General features: G+C 33.3%; 3 protein-coding genes across 5 annotated transcripts; all 3 read left to right on the top strand.

The window, feature by feature from the left end:
* The first annotated feature begins 7,112 nt into the window (after positions 1–7,112).
* Positions 7,113–9,588, top strand: LOC109189158 (AAA-ATPase ASD, mitochondrial-like). The gene is made up of 2 exons (XM_019339927.1): positions 7,113–7,929; positions 8,575–9,588. Exons 1-2 carry the CDS (start codon positions 7,273–7,275, stop codon positions 9,478–9,480), a joined length of 1,563 nt encoding a protein of 520 aa, XP_019195472.1. The 5' UTR covers positions 7,113–7,272; the 3' UTR covers positions 9,481–9,588.
* A 3,894-nt stretch (positions 9,589–13,482) lies between these two features.
* LOC109189157 lies at positions 13,483–17,791 on the top strand. 2 transcript variants are annotated; one of them, XM_019339925.1, is made up of 12 exons: positions 13,483–13,945; positions 14,039–14,316; positions 14,419–14,511; positions 14,616–14,706; positions 15,054–15,144; positions 15,567–15,667; positions 15,785–15,854; positions 15,956–16,059; positions 16,190–16,306; positions 16,754–16,830; positions 16,964–17,008; positions 17,096–17,791. In XM_019339925.1, exons 1-12 carry the CDS (start codon positions 13,652–13,654, stop codon positions 17,619–17,621), a joined length of 1,887 nt encoding a protein of 628 aa, XP_019195470.1. In that variant the 5' UTR covers positions 13,483–13,651; the 3' UTR covers positions 17,622–17,791. The 2 variants fall into 2 exon arrangements, with proteins under 2 accessions (XP_019195470.1, XP_019195471.1); XM_019339926.1 differs by having other exon boundaries at positions 13,484–13,945; positions 15,570–15,667.
* A 779-nt stretch (positions 17,792–18,570) lies between these two features.
* LOC109189156 (DDT domain-containing protein DDB_G0282237-like) lies at positions 18,571–24,257 on the top strand. 2 transcript variants are annotated; one of them, XM_019339923.1, is made up of 11 exons: positions 18,571–18,743; positions 19,050–19,185; positions 19,293–19,465; positions 20,673–21,094; positions 21,224–21,317; positions 21,502–21,848; positions 22,291–22,715; positions 22,808–23,003; positions 23,167–23,328; positions 23,405–23,493; positions 23,658–24,257. In XM_019339923.1, the coding sequence occupies exons 2-11, from the start codon at positions 19,073–19,075 to the stop codon at positions 23,806–23,808; spliced, it is 2,172 nt and encodes a 723-aa protein (XP_019195468.1). In that variant the 5' UTR covers positions 18,571–18,743; positions 19,050–19,072; the 3' UTR covers positions 23,809–24,257. The 2 variants fall into 2 exon arrangements, with proteins under 2 accessions (XP_019195468.1, XP_019195469.1); XM_019339924.1 differs by lacking the exons at positions 18,571–18,743; positions 19,050–19,185; positions 19,293–19,465 and adding an exon at positions 20,409–20,451.
* The last annotated feature ends 116 nt before the right edge of the window (positions 24,258–24,373 follow it).

Below are 24,373 nucleotides of genomic sequence, written 5' to 3'. Positions count from 1 at the left end.
TAAATTACTACGAAGTTTTTTTTTTTTTTAAATTTTTTTTGAAAACTAAAGTTTTGGTCTTTTTTAATTACTTGAGTCATACTTGCCAACTCCATAACTTTAGTATTCTCATCAACTTATGCCCATAAATCCACTCCCATCTTACTAAAAGTCGATCTCTAATGAACATTGGATTTTTTTATTTTTTATTTTTAGGAAAAAGAAGATTCTATCAAAACTTGTATTTATTGGCTACCTCTACCTAGATGCAATCACTTTATTTTTTGTATCCATTATATTTATAGTGCCCCACTAGTCTAGATGCTATACACGTGAATCAAGAAATGTCACTTCATTAAGAAAAAAAAAAAAAGTTAACTTTGACAGAGTCTTTTATTAAAAAATGTTTTTTACTTTTTAAATTATTATATTCTTTTATTAGGAAAGTGTTTATTATTATTATTATTACTAGTATTTGCACCCGTGCGATGCACGGAATGAATTTGTTATAATATAATAAGAATATATAAATCAATAAATAATTATTTAAATTAGAATATCAAATATTTTATAGTACAATTAAAGATATGGTTTGGATCGTTTATATATTTTGATGTTATTGTTGGTTTTAGGGTTTTTGGGTTCAGAGAGGTCCAACACAACCGTGGATTCACCTTTCAAAAATAGAAGGGAATAAGCAATTTTTGTGTGTATGGGTCTCTATTCTCTCGGCATGAACCCGCCTTTTTACAGCTTTGGAGGAGCCTTTTATAGTAGGTATCCCTTGATTTTGACTTCAAAACATACATTTAAGGTCATAATTGGCTCATTAACCTCTATTTATCCCTAAAGGCCGATGGGTTGCCGTTACTGGGCCTCCCAACGGCTCTTTGACTGGGCTATATATTAAACGTCATCTTAAATGCTCCAACGGTCTCTTCGTCACTTGCACTGACCGAACACTCGCGCCGACCTCATGGTCGGGCCGACTCCGTGGCTCGGTCCATGCTTCTCTTAAGCTTTCCTTCTTTTGGGCCTGGCCTCTTCCTCTTTCCGGGCCACTCTTTATCTCTTGGGCTTTTTCTCTCTCTCCCAGACTTTAGGCCCGGGGTCCACACCCCATCAGTTATCATTGCTTGAATTTGTGCAAATAATTGCTCAAATTAATAGCTAATATCTAGATGTACGCATACAGTGATATAACTTTGAAGATTTTATTTATTATTGTTTAGTATTTTCATAAATTAGGCAAATGTGCTCGTTCTCTAACAACTCAGTTATAGAAATGAATTGCTATCCTTATTCATTTGTATGAAAGATATATTTTTTGGTCTAGATATATAGCAATTTTTTTCATTTAAAAAAAAAACATAATATCACCAATTATATTTACACATTATTGAAACTTCTTTGCAGACGACATTGGTAGTGGCAACACAATCTTGTTTATCTTCGTCTAGAGCTAATACCTTCAATCCATCAAGGCGGGTTAATTGTGTGAAAATATATAATGGTAGAATATCACTCAATTAGTTATCCTTTTATATTTTCAATCAATTAGTAATATTAGATTCATTTTCAGCCATTTTTTTTGTTTATTTTCAGTCAATTAGAATATCAAAATGCAATGATATTTTTACCTAATTTTCGTTCCATTTTTATTTGATGATGTAGATATTATTATTGAAATATTTCTGTTCCATTTTTAATTTACCTTTACTATTGTTTAAAATATGCATTTACTATTGATAATGTAGAATATTATTATTGAAATATTTTCCTCCAATTTTGAATTTCCATTTCATTTTTTAATTTTTTTTTGAATCACATTCCATTTTTAATTAAAATGCATTGATCTGACCATTTCTTTTTTTTTTTTTTAGTCAATTATGGATCATATTTTATTTGCAATCAATTATTAATATTCATTTCCTATAATTATTTTCAGTTAATTAGTAATATTAGATTTCATTTTCAGTCAATTAGAATATAGATGCAGTTCCTCCCAAATATTTGTCAGACCGGGGTGTGGGGGGCTCTTAGGGTTGGGGATTCAACCTTTTGGGAGAAGAATATAGATACAGTGATATTTTTACCTAATTTTCGTTCCACTTTAATTTGATGATGTAAAATATTATTAATGAAATATTTTCGTTCCATTTTTAATTTACCTTTACTATTTTTTTAAAATATGCATTTACTATTTGATTATGTAAAATATTATTATTGATATATTTCCTTTCCATTTTTAATTTTCCTTTACTTCTCAAAAAAAAAAAAAAGACTTTGCACTTCTCAATACTTGCCCACATTGATGGGCAAGCAATTATGTTTGTAAGAGGAGCATTGCTCTTATTATATAAGGAGCTCAAGAGCTCCTCTTTCCAAATATTTTCAATGTGAGATTAAAATGATCCCACATCATTTACAAAGGAAGTCCGTGGCTCCCTTTTGTCTTTTTTTTTTTTTTAAAAAAAAATTAATTTTATTTTGTATATATCGTTTTGTTTGGATTATTGTTATTATTATTATTATTATTATTATTATTATTATTATTATTATTATTATTATTATTACTATTATTACTATTATTACTATTATTATTATTATTATTATTATTATTATTATTATTGTTGTTGTTGACAAATTTGTCAAAATTTTAACAAATTAGCCATTTTAACAATTTATCGTTTATCAAAACACCAAAAATATTATTTAATAGCTCAATAATATTCCGCAACAGGTACTCCCCGTCCCCGTCCCCGCTACCCCGACCCTGTCCCCGACGGAGAATTGAAAAAATCCCCCGCCCCTGCGGGGAATTTTGCGGGGACGGGGAATCCCCATCTCCGATCAACCTATAGTCAAAGTCTCAAATTAATATAATTTTTAAAAATACAAACGGAAAAAAATGAAATCCAAAGTGCTAATAGAGTTATTTTTAAAACTATAGTATAATATTGAGTACTTTGCGATGTTTAATCGTTTATGTTTTAGATTTTAATTTTATAAATTAAATTAAGTGAATTATTTAAGCGGTGGTAGTGAAGTAATCTAATAAAGCTAAATAACTAATAATATAATTCCTAATTTATAATATATATAATTTTTTTTTTCGGGGACGGGGCGGGGCGGGGAGGGGTATCCCCGTCCCCGTCCCCGATCCCCAGTATTTTTTCCCGTCCCCGTCCTCTATGGGGACGAGGCACATTGTCATCCCTAGTAATTTACTCCAAACTGCTAAAAATTAAAACAACACATACATTTTGGGTTAATCTTTCACAACACCACTAATAATAAATAAATAAATAAATAAATAAATAACAAATAAATAATAAAAACTAAAATAAGAAGACAAAGCTAAGGTTTCTTAAATAAGAACCTTTTGACTTCTCAATACTTGCCACATTGATGGGCAAACAATTATATGTTTGTACCTCTTATATGGAGGAACTCAAGAGCTCATCTTTTCAAACATTTTCAATGTGGGATCAAAATGATCCCACATCATATATAAAGGGAGCTCGTGGCTCCCCTTTGTTTTTTTTTTTTTTTTTTTTCTTTTTTTCTTTTTGTTAATTTTAATTTTATTTTGTATATAGTTTTGTTTGGATTATTATTGTTGTTGTACAAACATATAATTGCTTGCCCATCAATGTGGGCAAGTATTCAGAAGTCCAAATGATTTTTTTTTTAGTACTATTGACCCGACAAATTATGCTGTGGAACTGTGTCCACCTTGTAAGGTAGACACAGTTCAAAAATTATTCATAATTATGAATATATAGTTCAAAAATTATGAATATATAGTCTATAATTATGAACATAGAGTTGTGAACATAATTATAAACATATAGTTATGTAATTATGAATATAGAGATTCAATAATTGTGAATATCAAGTTCAAAAATTATGAATATATATCTTTATAGTTATGAACTTATAGTTCAGTAACAATGAACATAGAGTTCTGTAATTATGATTATAGAGTTCAATAATTATTAATAACAATTTTTTTTTTTACTAACTTTACATTTTATAAAATATATAATCGAGATTAATATTTCTTTCTATCTCAGCTAAACTTTGAGATGCAAACTTCATTTTACATATTTATTCATACATTTTATACCAGTAATATATATATATATATATATATATATATATATATATATATATATATATATATATATATATATATATATATATTGAAAGGAATAATTTTATATTCTTAGTAACTTATTAATATTCATTTTATTTTGCAATTGGCCTAATTTCAATGAAAATTTTTATATTTTCAGTAATTTATTAATATTCAAGCATTAATATTCATTTTATTTTTTGCATTTGAGTTAATTTTGAAGCATTTTTAATTTTCAGTCAATTATTAAAAATGAATTAAGGATCCTTTTTTATTTTTCTGTTTTTTACTCATAATATTATAAGTAAATTATAGATCCTTTTGTATTTATTTATTTTATTATTATTATTATTATTATTATTATTATTATTATTATTATTATTATTATTGAGTTACAGATCATATTTCATTTTCCTTTTTTACTACAAATCTTTTTATTATTATTATTAAACAAATTATGGATCCTTTTCCATTTTTCCTTTTTATATTCCTAATATTATAAGTAAATTATATATCCTTTTGTATTTTTTCATTTATTATTATTATTTGTATTATTATTATTATTATTATTATTATTATTATTATTATTAATTATTGTTATTAACTTACTGATCAAAGTCCATTTTTTTTTTACTGCAAACCATGATATTATTATTAATAAGTGAATTATGGAATCTTTTCTATTTTTCCTTTTTTTAAATAAAAATTAGGCAATGAATTTTCCATTTTCCGTTTTAAGTCTATTTGTATTCTTCTTCTTCTTCTTATTAATCTTTAGTTAATTAATTATCAAGTATTAATTGTTTGGGTGTAAGAGTTTGAACGGAAAAACATAAATGAGGATTTTGTTTTTAATAATAGTGTAATATATATATATATATATATATATATATAGATACAGACTATTATTATTACAAAATCAAATCTCTAAAATCTCAGGAATTGAGGTCCAATCTTCAAATTTCTCAATCCGAAGAGTCAATTGTATGGCCTAGTAGAACAATATAAGAAAACTGTGGAATATTTATTATTATCTACCCAATTTTTTTTATCATTATTATTATTATTATTATTATTATTATTATTATTATTATTATTATTATTATTATTATTATTATTATTATTATTATTATTATTATTTTTGTTGACTTGCAGATCAGATTTCATTTTCCTTTTTACTGAAAACCATGTTATTATTATTATTAAGTGAATTATGGAATCTTTTCCAGTTTTCTTTTTTTAAATAAAAATTAGACAATGAATTTAATAATTAATTATTAAGGCAAGTATAATTAATTTTGTACTAATAATATTATAACTTAAGTATAAAAATAATATATATATATATATATATATATATATATATATATAGAGAGAGAGAGAGAGAGAGAGATTAACATAAAATAAAAGTATCATAAAAACTACACAGAAAGTGATTTTATATCAAGGACAGTCAGATGAAGAATAAAATCAAAATAATACTTTGTTCAATCTAAGCCACAATACTTCATCATTTTTCTTCCCCCCAAAAAAAAAAAAGGTTTCAATGGCAAGAAAAACGTCTTGAAGGGAGAGACAAATTACTCTTTTATTACCGAAAATGCACACTTTAAAGACATAGAGATTCAATCAAAAGAAAGCCCAACGCTTTGACAAATTGACAACTAAAAAAATGCTTTGAATATTATTTTCGTTTTTAGTGTATTCTTATCATGCTTCCATTTGTATCTGTTTACATATACACAAAATTCATCCATCAACAAACTTTATTCACTTGATGAGCAAGGAACTCTATTGCTTCCCGATCAATCTTTATAGATCTGTATCTTCTCCACAAAAATAAACAAACAAAAAAATATATCAACATTTTTTTTCTTATGAACCACTTTTCTTGTTTAAAAATAAAAAAAAAAAAAAAAAAAAAACAAAACAAAAAACAAAACAAAACAAAACCCAAAAAGAAAGAAAGAAAAAGAAACTAAGATAATGAAAACCTCACCCGTGCAAATCACGTATCAACCTCAACTGTGGAAGATCACAGGATAATTAGCAAAAGTCAATGAAATAATTAACCTTAGTTGTGATTGTGAAATTGATGAGTTGGCTATGGTCATATAAGGTGTATTTATACACAATAGATGAGATCAAAAGAGCTTAGTATTGAAATTATAAAATGGTAAGAGATATTAAGAAAGGTAAAAGCTTTCAATTATTTACTTCCTGCCCACTACTACACGACATTCCATATACATATACATTCTGTATGAGTATAGCTTTTATATATAAATAAAATACTACACACTAATTAGCTTAATTAACAATAATCACCTTAATTACTACATATTGTATAACTACATTGTTCTAACGGTTTTCCCAAATTATTTAATTATTTAATTAATAATATATTACTAATATAATTATTCCTAATATATTTGATAACAAAACTGGGTATAAAAAAGGTAATAATAATATTATTATAGATTATTATTATTATTAGATTACATAAATGCCCCTAAGTTTTGGGGGGAAAACTTGGCTAGGAGGATTTTATTTTTATATATATATATATAGATTATTATTATTGTTGTTGTTGTTGTTATTGTTGTTATGTGTTTTTTCAAAATTAGCCGGTCATCGGTGATTTGTGAAAATTTGATGGAAAAATTTAACAGTGGGACAAAATGTGATACAAATTGAATAGTCATGTACCTACTTTGAAAATATTAATAGTGCAGGACAAAATATGATACAAATTAAATAGTCATGCACTTAATTTAAAAATTTTAATAGTTAAAATTAAGGATTAAAATTGATACATGTATTATAATGGACGAACAAAAATGATTTTTTTCATAAATAAATAAAGAACAAAACAGAAAAGAAAACAAAGAAGTAGACACTACAGCTGACGTCATCACAGTGACCTCATTCACCACTCCCACAACTTAACACTCTGTTCACATTGGCACTGTCCATTCCCACCTGTTTTAAATTCCTCATTAACTTAACTACCAAGTTTCCGAGGAAATAATTAAGGATCTGGTCGGTGAAATAGATCTTGTCCAAAACGCCAATACCAAGTATAAGAGTTTGCCAGGCCACTTGAATTGCCAGTACTACCTAAACCCAGAAATCAAGAACTGAAGGAGAAGATGATGGGGGATGTCTGGTCTCAGCTAGGCCCTTCACTTGCAACACTCATGTTCATCTGGACCTTATACCAGAACTATTTCCCAGATCAACTTCGCACTTATATCATCACCCATGCCCAAAAACTTTACTCCTTTTTCTACCCATACATCCACATCACCTTCCATGAATTTGAAAACGAAGAGCTCTTCGACCGCAGCAAAGTGTTCATGGCGATTGAGAGGTACCTAAGCTATAACTCCTCCAAAAACGCCAAGCGCCTGGTGGCCAAAGGCGTCAAAGACAGCACCCAGGCGCTGGTTCTCAGTATGGACGACCACGAAGAGGTGACCGATGTGTTTGAAGGGATTAAGGTTTGGTGGAGCTCCGACCAGCACCCTCCCAGTCGCCAGACAATCTCGTACTTCCCTAGGGAGGACGATCGGCGGTTTTTCCAGCTTAAGTTTCACAGGAAGAACCGAGAGATGATCACTGGGTCTTACCTGAAACATGTTTTGGACGAGGGAGAAGCCATGGCTGTGAGGGACAGGAAGCGGAAGCTTTACACCAACAACAAGAGTGATGACTGGCATGGGTGGAGGAGTACCAAATGGAGCCATGTGATCTTCAAGCACCCTTCCAATTTCAACACTTTGGCTATGGAACCAACCCGGAAACAGGTGTTAAATCATCCTTATGCAAATACCAATTTTAGTCCCACGAGTATTAGCAAAATGACAGTTTTGATCCACATGTTTAATTCTTACCAATTTTCATCCACTTGTTTTAGTACCAATTTTCATTCACGACTATTGTTTTAGTGCCAAAATTCATCACACAGGTCACCTCTCCGTTTTAGATATACCGAAATATAAAATTATTAAGGATATTTTTGTCTTTTTCCAAATTAAGAACCCAATTTGAGCATTAATAAAGGATTTCAAGCCCTAAGATGGATCCCAATTCACAATTTTTCTCCTCAAATTAATGTAAGATGACGATGAGAACTGTGAATTATGATCGATCTTAAGGCTTAAATCTCATTATTCATGCTCAAATTGAGATATTAAGTTGAAAAGGACGAAAATACCTTTCAAAATTTTAAATTTTAACATGTCTTAAATGAATGAGTGACTGACGTGTTAAATTTTGTCACTAAAATAATAGTGGTGGATGAAAATTGATAGAAATTAAACATGTGGAGTAAAACTGTCATTTTGCATATTCTTGGAACCAAAATTAATATTTCCTCTATGGGATGCACAATTAACAATGAATCCCATGTAAATCAAATCAATCAACTAAACAAGGTTCATGATGAACAGGAAATCATGGAAGAGCTTCATAATTTCACAAACTCCAAGGACTATTATGCCAAGATAGGGAAGGCCTGGAAGCGGGGATATCTCCTCCACGGCCCGCCCGGGACAGGGAAGTCTAGCATGATCGCCGCCATGGCCAATCTTCTGCAGTACGATGTGTATGATCTAGAGCTCACGGCGGTGAAGGATAACAGCGAGCTGAGGAAGCTGTTGATAGAAACTTCCTGCAAATCCATCATTGTAATCGAAGATATCGATTGCTCTCTTGACCTAACAGGGCAGAGGAAGAAGGAGAAAAAAGAAGAACAAAAAGAAGAGAAAGATCCAATCAAGAAGGAATTACTCAAGGAAACAGAGGAGAAGGAGAAGGGCAGTGAGGTGACTCTATCAGGCCTTCTAAACGTCATCGATGGACTCTGGTCAGCCATTGGAGAAGAAAGAATCATAGTTTTCACCACCAATTACATCCAAAAGCTCGACCCTGCTCTGATTCGGAGAGGGAGGATGGACAGCCATATTGAGCTCTCCTATTGTTGCTTTGAAGCTTTCAAGGTGCTGGCCAGAAACTATCTGGACCTTGAATCCCACCAACTTTTTCCAGAAATCAGAGCTTTGCTGGGCGAAACTAAAATCACCCCTGCAGATGTTGCTGAGAATTTGATGCCCAAATCTGGTAGAGAGAAAGCAGAGACGTGCCTGGAGAGATTGATCAAGGCCCTGGAAGCTGCAAAAGAAGAAGCCAGGTTGAAAGCTGAGGAAGAAGAGAGAAGCAAGGCTGCAGCAAAGGAAAAGGAAGAAGCAGCTGCAGAAGACACCAAGAAAGCTGAGAGCTTGGTTAAGGGAAATGGCGATACCAAGAAAAGTGACACCATTGTTAAAGAAAATGGTGATACAAAGAATGATAATTAGTAGATTGGTGGAGTGTACTGTATTTGTTTGCCCTTTATTACAACTTTGATTCAAATCAGATTGCGCAGATCTTTGAAGTAATAATTCTCTTAGCTTTTGTGTTTATTTCAACTTTCTGCAAATAATTTTTCTGTTCAGATCTTCTCCACCAAGTATTTTCCTTCTCTTTCCAAAGGTTGAATCCACAATTCGAAGGGCCCACATACTGTCTCGACAGAACATTTGGGAGGATGTAAAATCACTGTGACTCAATGACTAGCAGATTATTAAGGAAATTGGAAACAATGTTCCCCTTGATTTAGATTACAAATGGGTGGTATGAGATTATTGTTTGTATTAGTATTCTTTCACCAAATTACTAAATGAGTTAATTATCAAAATGGTCTCTTGACTATAGTGAAATTACCAATTTGATCCTTGACTATTTTTTTTAACCAATTAAGTCCCTCAACTTTAAAATTTTTAACCAATTTGGTCCTCCATTAGTTTGACCGTTAGTCAACCGTTAACTTGGGACCAAATTGGTAATTTCGCTATAGTCAAGGGACCATTTTGGTAATTAACTTTAGAGGTGGGCAATTCGATTTAGTTTTCACGAATCGAACCGAACCGAACCGAAATAGTTTGGTTCGGTAATATACCGAACAACCGAACGGTATTGGATTCTTGTATACCGAATGGTTCGATAAAAAACCGATCCAAATTGTTCGGTAAAAAATTAAACTGAACCGAATACCGTTTGATTTTTTTTAAATATAATAATAATAAATAAATAAATAAATAAATAAATAAAAAGTAAATCTAAGTCCCTTGTTGCTTGCTCTATCGTTCAGCTCATATTCTCACGAGTATCTCTCGTAAATGTTTTATTTGATTTTTTTATGGTTTATTATCAAAAGTTCTATATTATGTGTTATGGTGTTTACATAGTCCATATCAAAAGTCTAATATATAACAAAATAGCAATACAAAGTTCAAATGGTATTCGGTTCGATTCGGTTTTTACCAAACAATTCAATTCGGTTCGAGTTTTTACCGAACCATTCGGTATACAAGAATCTATTACCGTTCGGTTGTTCGGTATATTACGGAATCTAACTAGTTTGGTACAGTATGGTTCGAGAATACTGAACTGAATTGTCGACCCTTAAAGTTAATTACCAAAATGGTCCCTTGACTATAACGAATTACCAATTTGGTCCCAAGTTAATGGTTGACTAACGGTCAAACAAACGGAGGACCAAATTGGTTTAAAAATTTTAAAATTGAGGGACTTAATTAGTCAAAAAAATAGTCAATGACTAAATTGGTAATTTCGCTATAGTCAATGGACCATTTCAGTAATTAACTCTTACTAAATATTTAATTTCAATTTTTATATTTAAACCAAATACTATGGACATGCCAATTGCCAATGTAATGAAAATGTTATTTTCTACTTAGTTTTCAATATATCATTGATATAAAATAAAAACTTTGCATTTTCTACTAGTTCAATAAATAATATTTGGGAAAGGAAAACTTTACATTGCTAATTAATTCTTTATAATATTGTTTTATGTTAACAGTTTTATTGACGTCTCGGTCAAATTACGTTTAATAACATCATTTGAATTGCAATTAAAAAAATTACATGATCACCATAAAAGTTGCAATAACATTTTTCAACAAGCTTTCTAAGCTGAGTGTGAACCCACAAAAGCTAAGGTTGAAACCCCTTCTTTCCCTATTTTTTTTTTTTTTTGTTATGAGATAAAATGTCTAACTCTTGAAGTATTCTACAAAGTACAATTAACCTCATAAACTACAAAAAGTTTCAATTAAACACTGTTACTATCATATAACCTATTAAAAATACTTGACTTGACATCCATATCTATTTTGAATGTTAATGTGTCATGTATTTAAATACAAAAATAATAATGTTAATTTTTATTTTTTTAATAGTTGTCTACCAGAACAACTCAGTCTTCTTCCATCTTCTTCTATATTGGAAGAAAACGAGAGTTTCTACTTCCCAACCCATTTTCATCCAAATATAGAAGAAGACCTTCTTAGTAGAGTTGTCATATTAGTCATTAATGACTATTATGGAGAACTTTATTTAACTAGTGATTTTCAACGTCTTCATTAATTTTTTAGAGTAAATACCCAAAATGGTCCCTCGACTATAGTTAAATTCACAAAATGGTCTTCGACTTTCAATTTCAACCAATTAAGTCTTTAACTTTGCAATTTTAACACAATTTGGTCCTCTGTCTATTTGACTGTTTGTTGACTGTGATTTTTGAGGATATATATGTAATTTCATGGTCCATCGTCGGGTTTTTAAGGTTCCGGTTGCATTTCCAGACCGCACTGTTACATTTGAATCCACTGCCGAAAGCAATCTACAAAATCTGGTCGCCTTTCTTCATCCTCCCTTTGGATTCAATGTAGTTGAGTTCGTACCAGAGCGAAAAGACGACATGTTTCCGAACCAGTGCAACGTCATTCTGGAGGCCTCCATGTGTTCCGACGAGAGCTGAAGGTTCTTTTGCAAATCGTCGATCATGGTCAACAAATGGTCAAATAGATGGAGGACCAAATCGTGTCAAAATTACAAAGCTAAGGACTTAATTGGTTGAAATTGAAAGTCGATGACCAATTTGTAAATTTAGCTATAGTCGAGGAACCATTTTAGGTATTTACTATAATTTTTACTAGGACTCTATGAAACTTTATCATTCCTTAGGGTTGACTTTCAATTAAAAGGGTCTAATTACACTTTTTCAAGTTAGAATGTGTACTTAAAATTTTCCATAATTTAAAAAATTAATTACACTTTTATAAATAGTTGGGAACCAATTTGATTTCTTCTTTTAAAAAAACACTTCTAAAATTGTGAAATTTTTAAAAATACAATGAGTCAATTGGTACATCAAAATTTATTTTTAAACTCGACCAATCCTTAATTAAAAAAAAAATAGATGTACTTATTATTGCCTAAAAGTTTTAAAATTTTAAATATAATTATTACATGATACAAAAATTTGAATTTGTTCATTAATAGAAGGTATCAACAGCAGCAAGAAAATAAAAAACTTGACGGATAATTTGCGCCAGTGGAAGCAGTAGTTTAATAGCTTCTTTGGGTATCCCTTCCAAATGATCCAAAAAGAAAAAACTAGAGTTTTTTTTTTTTTTTTTTTTTTTTTTTCTTCAGGGTGCATTTGTTCATCAATAGAGTGATAGACCATAAGTCATTGCATATTAAATACCAAACCATATCTTCAAAAAATTAAATACCAAACCATAACTATTACAATAATATTTTATATCTATAAAATTATGATATGATTATTTATTGTAGTCTAATTAGTAACTACCCTTTTATATGTAGTAGAAATTAATTATTTTTGTGTACCATTAGCATATAAAATTAATTAAGTGTAATACTTACTATAAATAAATAATTAATCCCATATACTTCGTATTATTAATTTTGGTAACAAGTATATTTCAATATTAGATATTAACATTATAAAAATACTTATCATATATTTGAACTATTATTATTATCATTATTATAATACACAATCAATTCAAATAAACTTTGTCAACCCTTCAATTTAAAAGGTCCAAATGTCTAATAATTGATTATTTTTTCCTTTTGGACGGCCAATTAGTTATATAAAAATCTATTTTTTAAAAAAAAATATTCATAGTGGTACATGGACATACTACCTAAACAACCGGCGAATCGCATATAATTTAAACGGGTAAAACATAATTTTTATATTTAATTTAATTTTTAAATTTATTATATATATATATATATATAATTTATGAATTATTACACAAAAATAAAATTTATATGTGTACACTTTAAAATAATTACCGTTCCCTCGTAAAAAACAAAAAACAAAAAACAAAAAACAAAATAACCGCTGTTGTCCGTTTGGCGCAAAGTTCAAACTTCCAGAGCTTTGACTGATTCGTAGTCAACGCCGATCGGTGGTTGCATGCAGTGGCTCATCCACTTTGACGATTCAAACATGATTATTGATTCCTCTCTGTGTTTGGTAGTTTCCCACTGAATCGTAGAAATATTTGCTGATTTTCAGATAATTTATTGATGAATCACACCGACGGTGGCGTGGCGGCCTGTTGATTGAGTTTGTTGCGTGGAATGGGAGGGATTTGTTCTAAGGATTCGGAGAATTCGGTGAATCCGTACGCCAGCAGGGGCTCGGAGGAGCATTCGTATTCCCAGAAGCAGAAGCTCCACCGGAATGAGTCTCCGGAGCGGAAGAGCAGCGAGGCTGTGGTTCCGCCGGCGGTGCCGGAGAGCATGAGCAAAGAGGTGGAAGAGCAGCCGAAGGATCACTCGGGGTACTCGAGCAGCGAGGATGAACTTTACGACGGCATTCCGAGGTACCGGCGGAGTCGATCACAAAAATCGAGATCACGGCGAGTCGCCAAGGTGAGTGAGCTGCGTGTATTATTAAACCCTATATGGCCGGTCGGGTTTGTGCGAGTTAGGGTTTCAGTGGAGTTCGTGAGTTTTAATTTGCAGGAAATTCTAGAGAGTGTTGGACTAGACAAGGCTGTGGAAGTGTTTGATACATTTGGGAGCGGTGGATTTGTTTCTGGTGCGACGAACAAAGGGAATGAACTTTTGATCCTGTCATTCGAGGTTGCTAATACGATCGTTAAGGGCTCTAATCTTATGCAATCGCTTTCTAAAAGAAGCATATGCCATTTGAGGGATGTGGTGCTGCTTTCAGAAGGTGTGCAGAATCTTGTATCTACTGACATGGATGAACTTCTAAGCATTGTTGCTCTCGATAAGAGGTTGATCCCAGACAGAGTTATTACTTATTAGTATACATGTAGATTCATTGTCATTGTTGAATGAAATGGATGATTAGTTAAAAAGTTTGTTTATTTTTCCAGGGAAGAGCTTAAAGTACTTGTGGGAGAAGTAGTAAGGTTCGGAAATAGATGTAAAGCTCCTCAATGGCACAACTTGGACCTTTTCTTCGAGAAGTAATATACTGCAGAGCCCTTTGCCTCTTTGAGGTGGTATTGCTTATTTAAGCAGATGCCATTATTTGATCTTTGTTCATGTATGTTGAATTTTGTCTTTACAGATGCAGGGGAGAGCGTACTCCTAAGAAGCAATTAAGGGAAGAAGCTGAACTTGTTATGCAACAGCTACTGGTGTTGGTTCAATGCACTGCTGTTAGTATCATCTTCCACTGCTAGTCTTTTCTCTAATAAATTAATAACTGATGGATTAGATTCAAATTGCAAGTTTTATTTATTTATTACTGCAGAGAATTATATTTTCTGTTGTTTATATTTGAGAGAAGTGATATAATACCAGAGCATTAGAGACATATCATCATTTATATATATGTCCCCTTGCCTTGTTTTTCTTTTCGTGTGTAGTTTAAACTACCATGACATGTTGATATTCTTGTTCCTGCAACTCTGCAAGTGAATAGTCTCCTTGACAAATTTATGTTTAGAATGAGCAGAAAACATCTTTTGAAAATGAAAAGACTGAAACTCTATCGATCTAACAGGAACTTTACCATGAGTTGCACACATTGGATAGACTTCAGCAAGATTATCAGCTCAAACAGAAAGATAGTAAATTTAGTAGCAGTCGAAAAGGTGATCAGTCTACTTTTTTCCTCTTTTTTCTTGTTTGAATTTCTTTGCTTCCTGGTTTGGATGGAACATTTTTAAAGGCTATATTTCATGCTAGAAAATGCCATTTATCTAAATTGGTTCGATTGCTTTTTTATAATGCTAACAACATATCAGCTAAGCAAAATAGCAGCTTGAAAGCTTAAAGTTGTGTGCCGTGTAAAATAGCATGCTTTATTCAACTATTGTAATATTGATTGAAAAAATGTCGTTGGGTTCTGTCTTCTAAGTTGAACTTGAAAGACCTACAACTTTATTTATTTTCTTAGAGTGATTGCTTAATGATGAAAGCCTTGGTTATCATTTAGCTTTACTCCGGAGAAAAGGATTTAAGTGCAATGCACACTGTTCAGTTCCTGGATAACTGGTGCTCTTTTCTGTGCCAGCAGATGATGGGTTATCAATTTTAGCTGCTGAGTTTAAAAGCCAAAAGAAAGAAGTACGAAGTTTAAAGAAAAAATCACTCTGGTCTAGAAGTTTGGAAGAGGTGACTGACCAACTACACTTATATGCTTCCTTATATGGACTATTTCCTACTTCTACCTACCATGAAGCATGTTTAACGTCTGTATATTTATGCTACCATCCTTCCCCTAAAAAGCAGATTATGGAAAAGCTTGTGGATCTTGTCCTATTCCTGAACCAGGAGATAAACAATGCTTTTGGCAGTTCTGGTATGTGGTTCTAATGTTCTCAACTAGAAAGCAGTTTTTCTGGTAGCATATTATGTTTATCTTAAACTATCATACTTGAATGCAAGATCTTGTTGTTGCAGATGATGACAGAGCAAAGAAAGCATTCGAGAGAAGCCAGCAAAGATTAGGGCCAGCGGGCCTTGCACTGCATTATGCTAATATCATACTCCAGATTGATTCAATTGTAAGAGCCTCCCTTGTAAAGGCAGATACATTTGTATACAATATTATGTTTTAAGATACCTTTTATTTTTCCTTTTTTTCCCCTCTGGTTAAGTCTTAGTTATTCCTGGTTGTCGGTTATTGCTCATCAGGTAGCAAGATCAAGTTCCATGCCTCCGGATGCAAGAAATACGTTATATCAGAGCCTTCCAACTAATATAAAATCTTCTTTGCGATCTAAGCTGCAGCATTTCCATGTCAAAGAGAAGGTATCCTTGATCTCATTCTGAATACCATGTCATTTTCCTAAAAGGGGGTTAATATTACTGATTTAGCAAAATGCAAAAAACTTCCGCAATACAGGTAATGCTCAAATTAGATTGTAGTCTATACGTTTAGAGTTTGGCATCTTAAGGTTCCAATGCCTTCTCTCTGCAGGATTAGCTTATCACTGATACTAGAGGTCTACTTTGGGAGTGTTTGGTAAATGGCTGTTAGTTGATAGCTGATTACATACAAAATGACTTTCTCAAAAAGCTGATCGAAAAGCTGATCAAAATGAGTAGCTTTTTGAATTTTAGCATTTTGGAGCAATAAGTTGTTACAAAAAGCTAATTAATCAAATGATTGTTTAACTAAGTCAAACAGCTAATAGTGGTCAAATAAGCCAAAATTTTACCAAAACTCTGATAGCTGTTTTCTTTCTCCTTGTGCAGCTAACTGTAGTAGAAATCAAAGCAGAGATGGAGAAAACTTTGCACTGGCTTGTTCCCGTTGCAACAAGCACTGCCAAGTATGAATCTAGATCCTTTAACAAATAGTTCAAGTGTTATCTGCTCCTTGCCATTATGGGTGCTAATCTTTCTTTCTCTCTCTCTCTCTCTCTCTCTCTCTTCTGTCATTTATAATGTACTAATCTGAAACAGGGCTCACCATGGTTTTGGTTGGGTTGGGGAGTGGGTTAATTCCGGGTAAGTACCGAATGCCTTGCTTCTATTTTTGTGCTGGATTATTTTTGTGAAGTGCTTGAGTTGAACAACGTATGTGTCGATGAACAGGTCAGATAAAAACCGGAGGGCAGTTGTGCCAACAGACGTAATGCAAATCGAGACTCTACACTATGCAGAAAAGCAGAAGACAGATGCATACTTAATTGACCTCCTTTTATGGCTCAATCATTTGATATCTCAGTCCAAGGCTGCAGTAAATGCTGGTAATGTGAAGCCATCCATCAAACCTGCAATTCCTTCACCGTTTCAAGAAGCAAACCAGCTGCCATTACAAAAAGATGCTAAAAGTGAGTCTCCGGATTTATGCGTTGAAGATCAGGAGACGGTGCAAAAAGTGAGTAACGAAGAATTGGAACAAGGAATGAGCATGAGCCAGGACATGAATTCTGTGGATAACAGTTCAGAAAAGCTAGAGCAGACACATGAAATTAGCAGCTATTCCGGGACAGTGGAAAGCAATGAACTTTCGCCTGCAAATGCCCATCCATTGAACTTCAATATTACTGATTTTGATGATGATACAGAGAAGAAACTGGATGCCACTCATAGGGTGGATACAGTAATGGTGGGTTAAACTGAGGGCAGATGATCTTGTAGATAGATACCATACATATGCCTGTGGTGTTTAGAATTGTTTGTAGTTGAGAGGTGTCTCTCTGTTAGAGTGGTTTTTTGGTTCTTTAGTCACGGATATAGAAAAGAATATATAATGGACTATTTAAAGCTTTTATTTTTTTGGTTCTTCTGATTATCACTCATTTTCAATTGTAGTCTTTGACTTTTAAAGCTACTAAATTTAGTCATGGAGTATTGAAATCTTTTTAATTTAATAACTGCAAACTTTTTTCTCATGTGAACGGTTAACATTGAGAGTGGAATTAAAATTGTTAAAATAATGAAATTAGGACTTTGTTTTTTCATGTTCGAGAAATAATTAACATAATTATCATAAAGTTCTAAATTTATCCTCTACGTCAATGGTTCACACAGAGAAAGGCTAATGATGAAATAAAAGTCTAAAATTAAAAATGATTCAATACTTAAGAACTAAATTTGATAACTTTAAAATTAAATACTAAAATAAAAAATGAGTGATAATTTTTTTTAAAGGAACAATAAGTGATAGTTAAATGACTAATCCAAAATTAAATCTAAATAATACTTTGTCCATAGTAATTAACAAAAAAATATGGGATAATCCCAATCAAGATGACAAGAGATCTACACTTGTAATCACAAGGTCACGAGTTTGAATCATTGCCGACTTGATTGCGTCAGTCAGTTATGAGTAACATAGACTGATTTAATTCATTGTGATCATTTATCGTTTAAAGTCATAATGCGAAATAATGCGAAATTTACCTACACCTGAAACTGAAAGGGTTGTAAGGTTTCTCACGTCATCCAAAAAAAAAAAAAAAAAAAAATTAGCTAAAAGAAAGAGAAAGGGCAGAATAGTCCATGCGACGAGTACTATATATATACAGCAAACACAGTTCCGAAAAGAGGGAATGCATGAAGAGCGAGGAAGACAGAGAGAGAGAAGACAGAGAGAGAGAGAGGGGTCTTCTTCCTCAGTCGACCAGAGACGAAACCGTGCTTCCACCACAACCTCTCTCCTCCGCCGTGCCGGGAAACTCAAAACCAAGTCCTAAAATCAAAGCTCAAATCTGACATTTCCTTCTACTTCAATCAGGTAATCTATCTTCCTCGTCGGTGCTTTCTTTTAAAACATTAAAGTAAAGCAATTGAATGCAATGCTCCACTGGCGGGAATCGTCTTTGTTCGCTCTTTACCGTAATGCAAAGAATATTTGAATTTCTGGGTTATGCTTTTTGGATTTTATGCTCGATATAAATGCTTGTGCATTTATGAATTTTTGTATGAGCAATTAATGCATGAATGGATACTGGAAATTTGATTGTATATCTATCTAGGTTTCACAGTTGCAAGATTTATCTAGGCTTTATGGGATTTGATCGTTAATTTCTGGATTTTGTAGTCACTGTAGTTGAATTTTCCGGAATGCCATTGTATAAAAGAAAGCCATTTGCTTTATTGGAAAAGCAAGAAGATTTAAAGCCCAATGAGCTGGTCTTCCAAGTCAGATTCACAAAAGAGATCTTCAGGGATTATGGGTAAACCCTAAAAGTTCTGGTTTTGTTGATTACTGATATTTTATTTTTATCTCTAGTTATTTGTTAGAAAGTGAATTGGATTTTTGTTTAAATTTTTTCAAATGCAGTGATTATTTGAAGCGAATGAATCTGTACCGGCAAAGGATATGGTCGTGCAAATTGTCTGGGAAGAATTACTTGACCTATGAGGAGGCGCTCCTTTCAGAGAAGGAGGCTGGTGAAGAGGTGCAACTGTTCCCAAAGGAACTTCTTGCCCCGGTGCTCCGAGATGTTCAATTCAGTAATTTCCCTACCTTGTTTGGTTATAATTTCACTTTTCCATTTTGATGATGCTTGATGAGGAAGTTCTATATTACAACCTTTAAAAAAAAATTTGTCTTAGAATGATGTCTCTGGGTGTTTTACAATCTTGTTAAGAAATTGTTTGTGTATCTTAGAATGTATATTATTTGATTTAGTGGATGAACTTCGTGTTTATAAGTAAAGATGGCAACTTGATTGTTATTTCTGATATTGAAGGGAGCACATTATTTCTGAAGTTCAAAATCCATCACATAGTAAAGTATCTTGGATTGATGAAGTGAACCTACATGGAAGTCACTAGTGAACTTCAGTCTTACTGTTTCTTCTGTCATGGCATGGCTTTCAATCCCTCATTCCAAGGGTCATGCGTAGTGCCATGTCTTCCAAAGCCACCTGGCATTGTTGAAATTGAGGGATTGAAAGCTAAACCTACCCTTACTCAGAATAGGAAACTAAGCCTACTTCTTCCAGGATTCCAGGAATAGGACTAGGGTTTCCTATTATTCAACAGAGTCATTTATTTCTATTTTCAGTCACCACACCTCCCTTTTTGGCTATGCAAAGATAAGATTTTGGCCATATTTAAGCATTTACAACCATCATTATGTTTATTAATTCAAGTCACAAGCAATCAACTCTTTTCATTGACATGTTCTATTAATATAAGCCCAATTGCTCTATTTGATACTAAGGCAATTGGGTGCTGTATGCATTAATGGACCTGAATGTTATTGAATTATTGGTTTTACCTCAATACAAGGAGGGTATGGGTTTATCATATCCTCCCCATTCATCTTCATGTTTCGCTTTTAGTTTCATATGGTTCCCTGGTACTTTTAGAGTTGATATCTCTTGTTGGCACTCTCACTCCTAGACCAATACATGCAGTTTAGCTCCTGTTCCTTGGTACCTTCATAAACACACTCCCCAATTGCATGCTGGATGCATTAATGGACCTGAATGGTACTGGTTTTACTTCAACCCAAAGTGGAGGGCATGATTTTTAAACTTCTTCCCCTTTTAGTTTCTTACTTCATATTCAGTTTCTTATGTTTTCTAGCTACTTAGACTATTGATATCTCTTGTTTGGCTCTGACTCCTACACTATGATACATGCAGTTATGCTAATGTTATTTCTAGGATAATATTTTATGATGATCTTGCAATGCCTGCCTTGTTTGCAGGTATGCTCAGTTTAAATGATCTTGTCAATGCAATTGCTGTAAAGCTCCATGGCCGTTTGTCAGTGGATACCAATCTGTATGGGAGGAAAAACAGCTGTATATATACTTGCAGGATTGTAAGAATTGTAGAAGAGGATGAGAAAACTCAGTATGAGGTTGAATGGATGGACAAATATGATAACCTATCTGAATGTACATTAGTAAATGAAGAAGATCTGATAAGGAAGAAGCTGCCTTATAGTAGAGGTGTTCTGAAGCTTTTAATCAGAGAATCTACATACCGCAGCATTCCTTGGGTCTTGCATGATAAGTTGGCAAAGGAGCATGGGATTCCTACTCACCCTCCCCCAGAATTAGAAAGCGAAATTTCTCTTAAGGATGGAATAGTTGTTGTTAATAAGAAGAGAAAGAGAACTGATATGGTAATTATAAGTGTTTCCTCTTTTTTTTTTTTTTTTTTTTTTTGTTGGGGAAGGGGGGGGGGGGGGGGGGGGGGGTGGTGGTGTTCCTTCTCCTCTTACTATAAGCAACATGATGTTCTTGTCCTTTAGGATGTAGAAGAGAACGAGTTGCTAGATCCTAAGCGGAAGAATTGTAGCCGAAAAAGTCACGAGCCCTTAAATAATGGGAAGAGTGTTTATGAAGGTGAGATTCAATTTGTTTATCTTCTATTCTGCTTAGAGTTCCCACGATCATAATCTTCATCATCTAATGCTTTACTTTTTCTAGTTGTTATCTGCTTGCTTGGTGTTTATCAACTATATTGTTGTTTGCGTTATCTCCACCATCTAATTATCTTTTTTTTCTCTACTTATAATGTTTCTTTCAGAAAATGGAAACTTGGAGGTGAATGCCATTAGATATCCAATTGATGATCTACTGGTGCAACCTTCGGAAAGTGACAAACAGTTAACTGCGCGTCCTTCTCCTTCTCGGGATTTCAATGCCCCAATGCATTGTGTTGGGGATCTTTTGATGGTTTGGGATTTTTGTACATCATTTGGCAGGTTATTGCAGTTGTCACCATTTTCCCTTGAAGATTTTGAGAATGCTGTGTGCCATAGTGACAGCAATGTCATTCTCATCATGGAAGCTCACTCAGCCCTTCTTCGTCTGTTGATGAAAGACAATGTGCGCTATTTCTTCACTATAAAAAAGAAAAAGAGAAAGACCAAGGTTAATATTAAGCATTTTAAGCTTCCTTTTAAATGGATCATTTACTTTTGCATTGGATTATTCAGTGTAGAGTGCTCTGTGCTACTGTTTGTGCTTGACTCATCTCAAGTATTGAGCTTGACCATGCACAAGTAATGTGTGAGTTCAGCTCAAAACCCATGTTTTTTGCCTGACAGATATCAAGTCTGGTGTTTCTAGAGTTGAGATAGTTTGAGCCTTTGATGCTTTATCTTGGCTTGCTTGCACCCAAACTGTGGGGCCACATATTGTATCTGACTCTTGTGTGTGTGTGTGTGTTTTTGTTTTGTTTTGTTTTGTTTTTTTTTTTTTTTTAAATATTTGGTGCGTTTGAGGGTTGCGGGGGTTAGGGACTGACCCTAATACCCCTCCCTGTAGTATAGTCTAGAATTCTTATGCCAGCATTTTTTCCCCCACTTTCCAGATTACATTAGTTACTTGGGCAGAGTATTTGTGTGATTTCTTGGAAATGATCGGTATTGCCGAATTGTCTGCTCATATCTCTACAATCAGACGTGGTCACTATGGTCTTCTAGATGTTGACATTAAATTAAAAATCTTTGGGGAACTGGTTGCTCAAGCCTTCATGTCGGACCTTTTCAAGGAGAAACTGGATGAGGATATTGAGAAGAGGCAGGCACTGTCAGCAGCAAGGAGGGATGAAGCTTTGGAAGAAGGTAGAAAGAGGAGAGAAGAGAAAGAGCGTTCTAAGACTCAATCTGTTGAAAAAGTATCAAGAGACAGGCATATCGACTCAATGAACTCCAACCATATTAGAGAGAATGGACATGTTTCAAATGAAGGGAAGGAAAAGTGGGCCTCTTGTTTGAAGCATTCATCAGATGACAGGTTATATCTCTAATATTTAATATTTTTTCAATTCATAACATCCCCCCTCCCTCTTTCTTTATTCCTTACATTTTGCCATTCATTTTGAACAGTGACGGGGAGGCAGAAATGGTAAACGAGAAAGATGCTGCTGAGAACATTTGCAATTCATCAAAGAAGGTTGCTCTCAAGAATGGAATGATGGAACTTATGCAAAACAAGACTAAGGACCAAAAGCAAAGGGCAGCTCACAAGCTAAGGAAGAATCAAATAAAGGAAACAATAGAAAAGAGGAGTAAGGAACAAAGGGTGGGCTCTCTCTCTCTCTCTCAAAATCTATTCCCCCTCCCTCTTTGTTTGTTTGTTACACGTGCATATGTATACTCACAAGAACATTCATGCATATCGGTGTCTCACAAATTTGTGGCCTTATCATTAAACTGGGTGTTGCTTATCTGTTTTCCAATTACAGAAAGAATATCTTGATCGAGAAATAGAAAAGAGAGTTATACGCACCAGTCCTCTGGGGAAAGATAGAGATCATAATAGATACTGGTTTTTCAGACGTGAAGCAAAAATATTTGTTGAGAGTTCCGACTCCATGGAGTGGGGCTATTATTCTTCAAAGGAGGAGGTATTTATGTTGTGACATGCAGTATTTTGGTTTTCTCTAATGCTTTAATGATTCTCTGACTTGTTTCTTTCAACAGGTTGATGCTTTGTTGGGTTCACTCAATATGAAGGGTGTAAGAGAGAGGGCTCTCAAAAAACAACTGGAAAAGTTTTATGACAAAATAATGTAAGTTCTAAGTCAATATGGGTGTCTATTATGGGCTCTTCCATGCTGTATATTGATTTACTGAAATTTCTTTTCTTGAATCTTTGCCTTTTCTTTGTTTGCTTTTCGTGGTTTTATCTCTTATATCCAACTTTAAATAATTATGGTTGAATAAACATCGACAGCTTGGAAATTCAGAAGAGGTTGAAGGATGCGACTCAGGAAAGTGCAACAGAAGAATCTGTGCGTCGGAGGTCAACTCGAGTCCGTGCCCCACCGGGGGAAAATCCTGCTCTTGCGTTCTTGAAGTATGTTAACAAGTGGAAAGAAGAATGACCGACTGACTTCAACTCCCCCAACATTTAATGGTACATCCAAAACTAACCTTTCACACTGATCCGGCAAAAGAATTTCTTTGCTGTTGGTTAAAAGCCAACCATTCTTTCATGGCGTAACCTGTTTATCCAGTTAGTTTTTGATACCCCCCATTCCTCCGCTCCAGTGTGTTTTTTATGATGAATCACGCAGGGGGGTATTCTTCAGTTTTGTACTTTTGTAGATCAGTAGATGATCACCTGCGGCTTAAGATGGTTTTTTCAGCTATCCTGGCATCTGTACATATGGGCATTGGACCTATGGCTAGCTTCTGGAAAATTAATCTTATATGTTCATGTTTATAAAGATTATACATACAGAGTACATTTACATTCAATTTTTAGGGATTGAGGCAGTGTACCTAATGCAGCAGCTTTTGGGGGTAATTTTTTTTACATTACATTATATTATATGTAGGGTGAGTGAAGCAGCATTTGGTTGGTTTTACTGAAAACTAGTTACTGAGTAGAGCTGAGCAGTAAAATTTTGGTTTTAGCTTTGCAGTAGGTTATTGATTGTATTTTGC

This window comes from Ipomoea nil, unplaced genomic scaffold (assembly GCF_001879475.1).
Source record: "Ipomoea nil cultivar Tokyo-kokei standard unplaced genomic scaffold, Asagao_1.1 scaffold1509, whole genome shotgun sequence".
In the NCBI taxonomy this organism is placed as follows: domain Eukaryota; kingdom Viridiplantae; phylum Streptophyta; class Magnoliopsida; order Solanales; family Convolvulaceae; genus Ipomoea; species Ipomoea nil.
This window is presented reverse-complemented; position numbering and strand designations above follow the sequence as displayed.

What these genes read in the sequence shown, in the direction of transcription:
- LOC109189158 (XM_019339927.1), top strand. Translation starts at nt 7,273, where the DNA reads ATGATGGGGGATGTCTGGTCTCAGCTAGGCCCTTCACTTGCAACACTC. An exon ending in TGGAACCAACCCGGAAACAG is followed by an intron (nt 7,930 to 8,574) that starts GTGTTAAATCAT and finishes CATGATGAACAG; the next exon opens with GAAATCATGGAAGAGCTTCA.
- LOC109189157 (XM_019339925.1), top strand. Translation starts at nt 13,652, where the DNA reads ATGGGAGGGATTTGTTCTAAGGATTCGGAGAATTCGGTGAATCCGTAC. An exon ending in TTGGACCTTTTCTTCGAGAA is followed by an intron (nt 14,512 to 14,615) that starts GTAATATACTGC and finishes TTGTCTTTACAG; the next exon opens with ATGCAGGGGAGAGCGTACTC. An exon ending in GGTCTAGAAGTTTGGAAGAG is followed by an intron (nt 15,668 to 15,784) that starts GTGACTGACCAA and finishes CCTAAAAAGCAG; the next exon opens with ATTATGGAAAAGCTTGTGGA.
- LOC109189156 (XM_019339923.1), top strand. Translation starts at nt 19,073, where the DNA reads ATGCCATTGTATAAAAGAAAGCCATTTGCTTTATTGGAAAAGCAAGAA. An exon ending in AGAGAAAGAGAACTGATATG is followed by an intron (nt 21,095 to 21,223) that starts GTAATTATAAGT and finishes CTTGTCCTTTAG; the next exon opens with GATGTAGAAGAGAACGAGTT. An exon ending in AGAAAAAGAGAAAGACCAAG is followed by an intron (nt 21,849 to 22,290) that starts GTTAATATTAAG and finishes CCCACTTTCCAG; the next exon opens with ATTACATTAGTTACTTGGGC.